At 48.6% G+C, this 12,243-nt stretch overlaps 1 protein-coding gene across 3 annotated transcripts in view; it reads left to right on the top strand.

The window, feature by feature from the left end:
* R3HCC1 (R3H domain and coiled-coil containing 1) overlaps nt 1-12,243 on the top strand; it is a 37,410-nt gene that overhangs the window by 16,256 nt on the left and 8,911 nt on the right. For all 3 annotated transcript variants that reach the window (XM_073588600.1, XM_073588599.1, XM_073588598.1), the window contains exon 6: nt 3,971-4,041. In XM_073588600.1, the coding sequence (XP_073444701.1) occupies nt 3,971-4,041 (71 nt within the window). The remainder of the gene's footprint in view (nt 1-3,970; nt 4,042-12,243) is intronic.

The following is a 12,243-nucleotide window of genomic DNA, read 5'->3' as shown; positions in this document are numbered from 1 at the left end:
CCCATTTTGGAAATTATGCCGCTTTGGGAATGTATCTTCAGATGTAGCGACTATTTTGACTCCATGGGTGTTTTCCAGAAATGGGCATTACTGGATGTTGCTGAATGAAAATTGCAAACTGCCGTTGTAGTCACCAGTACATTATGCCCAGCTCATGCTACTGGAGACACGCACCCATAAGCTAGATGGGCTCTCATCACTACAGAAATGCCAAACATGTGGGCGCCAAAATGTTTAGGCACACTGGGGCTCAGAAGGGAGGGGGCATTTGGATTTGGGAGCACAGAATTTGCTGAATTTCTTTTGGTGTACGTGAAGCCATTTAGCTTTTCCAAAGCCTTTGTGCTACCAGTAAGGTGGAAGCCCCCTATATTTCTGTTAACAGATGACAGATCTGAGTGGGGACTTGCTTTTTTTTGTGGCTTGATTTGAAGCTTTTTTTGGGAACATTTTTGCATAACATTTAGGATCAGTTATCCGGCGCTCTACGCTGAGCACTTAAGGGGGCTTTACACATAGCGATATCGCTAAAGCGCCACTGATTTTGTGATGCAGCAGCGATATCGCTATGTGTGATACTTGCCTCCGACCGGCTCCCCCGCTGTCTGTCGCTGATCGCGCAGCTCCATTTCTCGTCGGGCGCTTCCTGCGGCGCCGACGAGCGACGCGTGGACGCGGGTGGGAGAACGTCAGGCTCGCCACGTCTGAAAGGTATGTAACGACCGCTGCTGCGTAGCTACGTAGCTGTGAGATCTGCCTGTGTGGCAGCTCACTAGCGACCATTTAGCGATGCAGCAGCGATCCTGACCAGGTCGTATCGTGGTCAGGATCGCTGGTGCATCGCTAAATCTAAAGGGGCCTTTACTTTGGGGTTTCCATCCAAATCTCTGCGTGACGTGACAGATGAAACCCCCGAGGGATTTATTCACTGAGGCAGCAGATTTACTCTGGACTCCGTCTGGCCTGTGTTCAGCGGTGTCCCTCTCAGAAGTGCACAAAACTGTGGCCGACGGCACCTTTATGCAATCCTAAAAAGACTGACACCGCTGGATCACAGGTCCTATGGTTCCCACAGTGCCTCCATCTCCATGACAGCGGCATCAAAGGAGTTAAATGCCCGCGATTGGTGCTAGCACTGATCGTGGGCATTGCTGCGGGGTGCTGTGATCGGTGCGCTGTACTATTACTGCTATCTGCACCTCCCACAGAGCAGTACTAGTACGGTGCATGTCGGGAAGGGGTTAAAGATGCTATTTCCAGGTTCCCACAGAGCAGTACTAGCACGGTGCATGTCGGGAAGGGGTTAAAGATGCTATTTCCAGGTTGCTACATGAGTGTGCTTGATCTAAATGTTGCTTATTACCATGTTCCAATCCACACAAGATCAAGATTGTCTGAGTGGCCTTGCCTATAAACAATGTCAGACATTTCCAGTTCAGAGCACTACCATTCGGGCTGCCCATGGATTTGAGGGTTTTTATGAAAATCATAGTGGAAGTGACTACCCATCTCCTGGAACAAGATACATTAAAGCCCCCGTCACACATAGCGATCTTGCTAGCGAGATCGCTGCTGAGTCACAATTTTTGTGACGCAACAGCGATCTCACCGGCAAGATCGCTGTGTGTAACACTGACCAGCGACCGGCCCCCTTGCTGGGTATCGCTGATCGTTGTTGGAATGCCCTGGACATTTCTTTGATCGCTGGTCTCCCGCTGGCCAGCACGTATCGCTGCGTGTGACAGGCCATCAGCGTGCTGGTAACTAAGGTAAACATCGGGTTTCTAAGCAGCGTGCGTCACTTAGAAACCCGATGTGTACCTTAGTTACCAGCGCGCTGATGCAGGGAGCTGGTAACCAAGGTACACATCGGGTTTCTAAGTGACGCGTGCTGCTTAGAAACTTGATGTGTACCTTAGTTACCAGCTCCCTGCATCAGGTGCTGGTAACTAATGTGCACAGCGACGCCTGACAAGTTGATATCGTTGTCGGGATTGCTGGTGCGTCGCTATGTGTGACGGGGCCCTAAGAGTTCCATACTTCGACAATTTCCTGGTAGTGGGCAGGTAGAAAGAACACTGCAACTGTCTGCTTGTAAGAGTCAAGGCAGTCCTGGAAAACTTGGGTTGTCTTGTAAACCTATAAAGGTCAAGACTGGAGCCACTGAGAGTTCAATCTTTTTAGGTCTTATTTTGGACTCTGTGAATCAGACCAGTTTCCAGTTCCAACAGGACATACTGGTAGGCAAGAAAAGTCTACTCTGTAGATGCTTTTCAGATTCCCTGGGACTTAGACCGTAGACCGGGCGGGCCAATGCATTTGCTCCGTTAAAGATGATTCCAGCAGTGCTGAGGAAGGTCTGGGAGGAACAGGCTAGAGTATTTCTAATAGCCCTGTTCTGGCTCGAGAGACCATGTTTTTCATGGATAAGAATGATGTCCATATCCGATCCATGACTCCTATCAGAAATCTCTTATCTGCTCGGATTGGTTCCAGTTTTCCATCCACAAACGACAGGTCTTCGTTTGAAAGCCTGGGATTTGAAAGGGCACTATTGACTCTGAGGCTTTATCCCGAATTTGGTATCTAATTTGCTTTAAAGCAGAAAACTAGTGATGACCTGAGGTGTGTATCAGAACTTGGGAAGGTGCTTGAGTAGTGAAATATCAATTCATGCCAGATTAGAATTCCTCCAGAAAGGTATGGAACTGGGGCTATCTACTAGCACTCCTAAAGTCTAGGTTTTTGCCTTGGGGGCATTGTACAACTATTACTTGGCTGCCGCTAGATTAGAGCTTGTGATGGGTCCAGACTCCAGACCAATCCCTAGTCCAAAGATTCCTCCAAGATTTGAGCTTGGTTCTAGAAGGTTTAACTTGCCCCACCTCCCACTCCCCAACTTAGATAGGTTGTTAGCCAAGGTTTTCAACTTGGCTGTATTCTAGTGGCATTATCTTCGGCCTGTAAAGTCAGTGATCTACAAGCTCTGTAAGTCCACTATCTGTTTACACAGAATTTTGAAGATGGCGTTGTTTTAAGACCAGACACTCCTATATTCCAAAAGTGGCCACAAAGATAGATGCCAGATTATTCTTCCCTCCTCCTCTTTCTTTTATTTTTTTATTTATTTTATTTTTTTTAAATGATCCTAAGTAACTTCAGACGCTAGATGTTAGACTGGCTCTAGTATAAAACTTAGCGGTGTCAAAACAGTGGAGGAAAAGTCAGTCCTTGTTTCCTTTGAGGCATCTATGAAAGGCCTCGGTGACGAGGTGCCCTAGCTAGATGAATTGGGGAAGCCATAAGGTTGGCCTACTCTTCTAGTAATGAGGGAGTTCCAGAGAACTTGAAGGCTCATTCTACAAAAGTGTCACAATTTGTAAGGGTAAAGCCCTTAATATAGCTGGAGCAGTGCACTCAATTGCCTCTGTGTGGAGTCAATGCAGAATTTTCTGCGACTGGCCACACGAGAACGATAGTTCTGCGAAACCTGCATGGATTATTCAAAAAAACAAGTGCAGTGGAAAAGCGGAAAGGGAACGCAACACTAAGGAGTAATTAAATCCCTCACTCTCTGCCCTTGTAATGCCATGGGCCAGAGCCTACCTGGCCTATTATACACAATGGCAGCCAGCATATGGATGGACACTGTCCTGGCACAAGAATAGGTTGGGGACTGAGCTATGGAATGTTGGGATATTGCCAGTAATAATGGTCTGTATTACTTAACCTGAGATATTAAAAACTAGCTTTTGTATTTTATAGAAAGGCTGCAAGTTATTTAATTTTTTTTTTTTTTTTTTGAGACTTGTGAAACTGATTTTATGCAGTAAGCAGTTTAATGGCTGTCAGATAATTTCTAGGAATTTTATTGCACAATTTGTTCCTATCATCAATCCTTGTTAATGCCATTGAATGAGAACTTTTATGGAAAGCAGCCAGTGTTATATTTTTTTTTCCTGCTTTTCAGAGACAAAGGCTTCTGCTTGGAGTTGGTTGATGAAACTCATGCCCTGGGAATATTTTCTAGCCCTGAGGAAGGTGAGTTGTCATGTTGACGTGAACGCTGAGGAATTAAAGAGCCCAGCACCGCCCGGAGGCACATTACCTGGCGCTATTATGGATATAGTGTCACTCACAATGTTGGGGTTTTTCTGTTCTGCATATTGTAGCCATAGATGGGGCCACTGCTTAGCAATAGGTTATTTGTGGATGTCAATAGCAGTGTCTATTGTAAGCTGACATTATGTGGGGGGGAGACAACCTGTGAGAAGCCCACACTAAAGCCTCATTCAGATGTCCGATTTTTGCATACAAGTGCTATCGGTGTTTTTCACAGAATTTTTTTTTTTTTTTTTTCTTCGCTCTTGGACTAAGTGGTCAGTGGTTCTATTAGAATAATCTTAGCACACTGACATTCCATTGCGGCCTGATTTTTCACAAACAGAGTGGAGAATTTTTATTTTTTTATTTTTTTTTTTTTTAAATTTCTCAATGTACAAGAAAATCGAAGGACGCTCGTTCCACACACTGATCACAATGATCAGTCTGATTTCCAGGACATCCTATCCTGACAGCACACTGGGGGTTGTCCTTTCATCCTTACAGGGACAGGAAATGCACGAGAGGTTAAAGGTCCCCTCCTGCTTCCAAACTCCAGTGTTTTTCCTGTCCCTGTAAGGACCGGCACGAGAGCGCGGCATCCAGAAGAAGCTTACCGGGAGGAGCGGGGTCCAAACGCCAGATCCTCCAGCCAGATGGCCCGGGGCGGCACTGCCCTAAGGGGGGTTCTCCGCCGGTGTCCCGTGGAGCGCTGCTCTGGGACATGGAGCCGCTTCACCTCAGCGGGGCTCTCGGCTCCCGCCGCATAAGCCAGAGACGCTGGAGCGTCGGCGGCCGCGTCACTTCCGTGCTCCTGATGACTACTTGCGGCGCCAGGACAGGCGCATCAGCGCGGCGGGACGCGGCAGACGGGCAGCTTAGCGTCAGATGCAAGGTAGGATAAAACCAGGGAGAGGGGCGACCAGGCCAGTAACGCGGTACTCGCCTCCCCACCATGGAAAACGCCGCGCAGCCAGCGCCCGTAAGCAGGGCTATGGGGGGACTGTATATGCCAGAGGGCAGGAGCGTAATAAAACTCCTGTGCTTCTAGGAAAAGACAGCGCCAGCAGCCTCAGCATCGACCTCTAGGAGACCCAAATGCCCCATATGTGCCATTAAATTACCGGGGTCATGGAAAAAAACCCCTATGTGAGGAATGCACCCTGAAGATCATCGGGGGCGAACAGGCCTCGCTTTTCGCGGAGATGTGCACAATGGTCAGAGGAAGTCCAGGCATCTGTCTCGGGACTGCTGCCCGCTCAGTCTTCCAGTCAGCCTTGGGCTAAGAGGCCAAGATTGGAGTCCGATCAGTCATCTGACGAGGAGATCCATAACACGGACTCGGAGGAAGAAGGCGAAATCACCTCGGAATCCCTGGACATATGGAAGAGATACCTCTTTTCCTCGGACAACACGGATGAGCTTCTCAGCGCCGTGAGAAACACCATGCAGATCGAGGAGGCCCCAAAGACCAGATCCATCCAGGATGAAATGTTCGGAGGCCTGAGAGCGAGGATCCGTCAAGTCTTTCCAGTTAACGACCATATCCGTTCAATGATTCTGGAGGAATGGGAGGACGCCGAGAAACGGCTGGTCATTCCTCGAGACTTTAAACTAAGACTACCGTTTACCCAGGAGGACATCAACACTTGGGACGAGGTGCCTAAAATCGACACCCCCAGTCGCCAGGGTGTCGAAGAAGACTTCAATTCCCTTTGAAGATTCCTCCAGCCTCAAGGAACCCATGGACAAGAAGGCCGATGTGCTCCTGAAAAGGGCTTGGGAGGCCTCTGCGGCGGTTATGAAGACAAACGTAGCTGCCAGATCCATGCACCTATGGATCGATCACCTAGAACAACTAAAAAAAATAAGACCCCTAGAGGCGATATCTTAGAAGGCCTTCCCTTGTTAAAAATCGCAACCGGATTCTTGGCGGACGCCTCTGCCGAATCCGTACGATTCGCTGCCAGGAATAATTCGTTGTCCAATGTGGCTCATCGGGCCATATGGATGAAGACCTCGTCGGGGGACTATCAGTCTAAAAATAAGTTGTGTGCCATACCCTTCTCAGGTGGGAAGGTATTTGGGCCGGCCCTAGATAAAATCCTTGAATGCCTCAGATGACAGAAAAGGTCTTCCGGAGGAAAAACCAAAAAAAAACATTTCCCTTTCAAAAACCCCGATCCAACCAGAGGCAGGAATATAGACGGAAGGGGAAATCACCACGCTGGGAGTACACAAGAGGGGGGGAAAGTAGGGGTCCCGCGTCTCGCTGCAGGAGACAATGACGCCATACCTGTAGGGGGTCGCCTCAGACACTTTGCAGGGGCATGGGAACTCATCTCCCAAAACCGGTGGATCCTCAATACGATCTCCCAGGGCTATACCCTTGAATTCACAGAACACCCCGACCCCCACCCCCACCCCCCCAGCACGGTTTGTCGTAACAAATCCTCGGTCCAGGGCCCTTATAGATCCCATTTGGGCAGACATAAAAGACCTGCTAAAATCAGGGGTAGTAGTTCCGGTCCCAGAAAAAGAGAGGGCAGGGCCACTATTCAACTCTCTTCACCGTAAAAAAAAAAGTCGAGACAGTCGAACCATTATAAACCTAAAACCGTTAAATCAGTGGATCCGATACAAAAGATTCCGAATGGAGTCTCTAAAGACCACCACCCCGCTGATAGACTGGAACGCAGCTATGTGTACAATAGATCGAAAAAGCGCATACTATCACATCCCCATCCATCCTCTCTCTCAGAAGTTCCTGCGCTTTGCACTAAAAAAAGGAAGCAGGTACTACCACTTTCAGTTTCAGGCTCTTCCTTTCGGCTTGGCTTCAGCACCTCGAGTATTTACGAAACTGGTCGCAGAGATGGTGGCGGGATCAGATATCCATCAGGACTGCTATGAAGATCCTGGGTACCCTGACTGCATGTATACCCTGTGTAAGGTGGTGCCAGGCCCACACAAGAGGCCTACAAAGGGAGATCCTAATAAAATGGGACAGACGGCAGTCCTCCCTGGACAAGATTCGGCCGTCCCCAGCATTGAAAGCATCGTTAAAATGGTGGATCAGTCACAGAAGTATCAGCCAAGGGGTGCCTTGGATCTTATCACCATCCGTAACGATTGTCACGGACGCTAGTAGAGATGGATGGGGAGCCCATCTGGAAGGAAGGTACCTGCAAGGAACATGGCCCGGGAACATCAGTGCGCAGTCCTCAAATTAGAGCGCTTTGAGCAGTGTGGGAGACGCTAAAACGAAGCAGCACAGAGCTACATGATCAAGACATAAAAATGTCAGACATGACTACAGTAGCCTTCCTACGACATCAGGGGGCCCAAGACACAGGAAACTGCAGGACCTAGCAGCCCGCATCCTAACCTGCGCAGAGAACAATGTTCGCTCCTTGTCAGCAGTACACCTAGAAGGCTCGCGGAACAGCATAGCCGACTATCTGAGCAGACAGGAAGTCCGAGCCACCGAATGGGAATTAAAGGAAGAGATCTTCAGAGATTGATGTCACCAGTGGGGAACTCCCCAGCTGGATCTTTTTGCGACAAGGAAGAATGCCAAACTAAGGAGATTCTACTCCCTCAACCCAGCAGACCATCAAGAAGGCATCAACGCTCTGAGCCAGAGTTGGAGAAAGGAACTGCTGTACAGTTTCCCCCCCCCCCCCATCGCTATGATTCCGAGAGTCCTCAGGAAGATCCAGGAAGACCAAGCACGGGTGATGCTAATCGTACCATTTTGGCCAAAGCGAAGTTGGTTCACTCTGGCGCTGGAGGGGTCACTCCACTTGCCGATGGAAGAGGATCTCCTGTCCCAGGGCCCAGTTCTGCACCCACATCCAGAGAACCTTCAGTTGGCAGCATGGATCGTGAGAGGGACATCTTAAAATCCAGAGGCCTCTCCGACCAGGTGACCGCAACATTGCAGGCCAGCCGAAAACCCGTTACGAGGGCTATGTCGGAAAATCTGTAGGAGGTTCTGCTCGGAAAGTGGTAGTACCCCCATAGACCCATCTCACCCGAATATCCCTCAGATCCTTCACTTCCTACAGGCAAGATTCAGCCTAACTCCAAGCACGTTAAAAGTCCAGATAGCAGCTCTAAGTACGTCTCCTTAGCCTCTCACCCATGGATAGCGTGGTTTACAAAAGCCATCCAGAGATTAAGACCCACATTAAGGAAAACAGTTCTTCTGTGGGACCTTAATCTGGTACTTAACGCCCTATGCAGTCCTCCTTACGAGCCAATCTCTGAAATAGACATCACAAGGCTCACACAAAAGACCGTCTTTCTGGTAGCCATCACTTCAGCCAAGCGACTGAGAGAAATCAGGGCCCTGTCAGTCCAGAATCCCTACATACAAATCTTTGAGGACCGCATAATACTAAGGCTAAACCCAGGTTTTCTCCCTAAGGTAGTATCTCCCCAGAACTTAAACCAGGAGATGGTCCTACCCTCATTCTCTCCATCTCTGAGAAATGATAAAGAGAAACTTTCACTCATTAGACGTCAGACGAGCAGTCACACACTACCTAGAGGTCACGCAAGAGTGGCGACAGGACACAAAACGGTTTGTCCAGTATGGGGGTAAAAATAGGGGTAGAGGCGCATCTACACACACCCTAGCAAGATGGATTACATCAGTTATCGCCTCAGCGTACAAAGCCAAGGGGTTACTTATACCAGAGGGGCTGAGAGCCCATTCCACCAGGGCAATGGCAACATCATGGGCAGAGAGGGCGGGGGCCTCAGTAGAGCAGATATGCAGGGCCGCCATCTGGTCTACACTAAACACTTTCTGTAAACATTACAAATTGGACACGTTAACAGCCAGCCAGACGACCTTTGATCGTAAGGTGTTACAAGCTGTAGTCCCACCCTAAGCGAATTCCTACTTTGGTATTCTCCAGTGTGCTGTCAGGATAGGTCTAATCTCTGTTTTCCAGGACGTCCTATCGGTAATGTTATTTCCAGGAGTTCATCCTGACAGCACTGGTAGTTCCCTCCCGATTTGTATCTGTTACTATGCTTGTACTAAAATCTCAATAAATATTAATTGCATCCATACCAGTGTGGTGCTTGGAAAAATCACTGGAGTGTGGAGTTGGGAGGGGACCTTTAACCTCTTGTGCCTTTCCTGTCCCTGTAAGGATGAAAGGACAAACCCCCCCCCCCCCCAGTGTGCTGTCAGGATAGACTCCTGGAAATAACATTACCGGTAGGTCTAATCTCCGTTTTTTTTTTTTTTGTTTGTTTTTTTTTTAATTCATATGTGAATGAGGCCTAACATGGATGCATCCGTGTTGCCAATATGCTCGGTTGACCTGTCAGGTAAGTTTGCCAAACCAGCCAATCTTGGCAGGATCGACTGATAGTTGAGGCCCACGTGCATACTGAGAAAATATCGGGTAAAATTCTGGCATACTGGGGATTTTAACAGGCAATCCTTGTGGTCTGGAGGGGTCAGGGAAGTTCGGAGGGCGTCAGAGGCCGCTCTTAGACAACACCAGAGCCTTCAGTCGAGCCTAGTATAGGACCTCCCATACCCATTGTTTAGCAGATAGTAATCCAATCACCTAAATCGTTCTCTCAACTCCCTAAAGGGGGTTTTACACATAGCGATATCGCTAGCAATATCGCTAAAGCATCACCGATTTGATGACGCAGCAGCGATATCGCTATGTGTGATACTTGCCTCCGACCGGCTCCCCCCCTGTCCATCGTTGATCGTGCAGGTCCATTTCTCGTCGGGCGCTTCCTGCTGGCGACGCTGGACGCGGACGGGAGGACGCAGGATCGTCGTGTCTGAAAGGTAAGTAACGACCGCTAGATCGCTGCTGCATTGCTGTGAGATCTGCCTGTGTGGCAGCTCACTAACGACCATTTAGCGATGCACCAGCGATCCTGATCGTGGTCGGGATCTCTGGTGCATCGCTAAATGTAAAGGGGCCTTAAGGTGCCACTTTTGGCCGAAACAGGTGACCAATCAACAAAGGTGTGGATTCTTGTTGGGCAGAGTCTAAGCTGCCAGACATTCTGCACCTACAGACTTTGGAGAATGACCCCCAGAGTCTGGTAATATGGGCGCACTTCAGATCTAGTCTGTAATGGGTTTATGTACATCGTTGATGTCTCTTCCTGATTTGGGAAGTGTGTACTGTACATATGTTCTCCATTATAGGGAATGGGGTGAGGGATAGGAGTATATACTCGGCCACTCTTCTGTTGCCCATTCTTGGTATAATAGCCTGTCTGTATGACATATGTAGGAACAGATGGCACAGCAGTTAAGTGTTTAATTTTTGTGGGGGTTTTTCTTTAATATTAGACTTAATAACCAGTTTCTATTCCTGCACTTGAAGTGAAATAATAGGTCAGAGAAGAGCTGGCCACACGCGGGCATATCCATATGCTGGTGTAAGCACCAGGTGCATGATACTGAGCTCTGGTCATACAGCTGGAGATCCAAATTATGGTCTTCATATTTTGGTGGTTACATTACAATATCATTAAGATTCAGCTATTAAAGGGGTTTTCACAAACGAGTACATTTTAATCAACAGATCTTGAAATAACTTCACAATTGGATGTGATTAAATAAACTGTTCCTGTGCTGAGATAATCTTATAAATGTGCCCCTGCTGTGTACTCTGTGTAATGGCCGTGTCTGACCGTACAGGGACATCATCTGATCACACCACAGCTCCTGGGCAGGGGAGGAAGCAAAATAGAGGATACAGACAGAACAGCATGGGATCACAGTTGATTCTATTTGTGAGGTCATTTGCCTGTTTTTAAACAATGTTTTACTTCAACTCCTCTATATATTGCACAATACTCCAGTCTAGTTGGCACAGAGTAAGTTTTATAGGATCAACACCTTATTTAGGGATTTGATTTGGAAAGGTGGTCGGGCACGCATCAAATTAGAAAAATTGCAGAGATCAAAGGATGGGGGGGGGGCGGTTGGCGGTCCCTGATCCTTGGATTTATTATATGGCGTCCCAATGTCAGCATATGGTGGGCTGGGGAGAATATAGCCAAAGTACATCAGTGGGGATAATCACTGAATATATAGTGGGGAAGGGCCCATTGTTAGCCAGCTTGGAAGCGGGTAGATTCAGATTAAATCCAGGGAGATTTCCAACCATAGTTAAGCTTACACAGTGGAGGGGTGTTATGGAATATACACAGTGGAGGGGTGTTATGGAATATACACACTGTGTGTTGATTTGGTTTGACCCTAGGATGACGGGGCTCATGAGATTGCGGGAGTTTGGTCAGTGGTGGCGTATCTGCATTTGGTTCGTGTCTCAGCTGTTTGAGGGTGGTGTTCTTAAGATGTTTGAAATGCTTAGGAAAGCGTTTCCTTTAACCCCTTCACGACCAATGACGCCACATAGGCGTCATGAAACCTGGTTCAAATCTGACCAGTGACGACTGACCAGTGACGCCTATGTGGCGTCATGACTTCAATGCCCCCCTGCGGGTCGGGTGACCGGGGTCACTGAAAGGTCACCTGACCCGCAGATACAGGGGGCTTTGTAATTCACCACAGGGGGCGTGGCTTCGCCTCCACGTGGCTACGATCGCTCTGATTGGCTGTTAAAAGTGAAACAGCCAATCAGAGCGATAGTAATATTTCATCAATGAAAATTGATGAAATATTACAATCCAGCCATGTCCGACGCTGCTGTAGCATTGGACATGGCTGGAGACACCGATTCCACCCCCCACCGGCGATCGCCCCCCCGCAACTGAATGACAGCGGCGATCAGCCGCCGCTGTCATCATCTGCCCCCTTCCCATTCCCTCTGCTCCCCGCCAGCCTCCGATTCCCCCCCCCCCCCCCGGTACCTCCTGAGTCCCCCCGTCCCTCCCGGTGTCCCTCGGGTCTGGATGATGGGCGCCGCCATCTTTGAAAAAGGCGGGCGCATGCGCCCGCCCGAATCTGCCGGCTGCAGATTCCATTCTTTCATTTTGATCACGCTCACAGTGATCAAAGTGAAAGAAAAAGTAAATAAACCCCCCGATTATCACCCCCATAGGTAGGCAGAACTAATAAAATAAAGAAAATATTTTTATTTTTATTTTTCCATGAGGGTTAGGGTTGAAAAGAGGGTG

The sequence above is a fragment of the Dendrobates tinctorius genome, unplaced genomic scaffold, assembly GCF_039654945.1.
Source record: "Dendrobates tinctorius isolate UK_male_01 unplaced genomic scaffold, ASM3965494v1 ptg000104l, whole genome shotgun sequence".
In the NCBI taxonomy this organism is placed as follows: Eukaryota; Metazoa; Chordata; class Amphibia; order Anura; family Dendrobatidae; genus Dendrobates; species Dendrobates tinctorius.
This window is presented reverse-complemented; position numbering and strand designations above follow the sequence as displayed.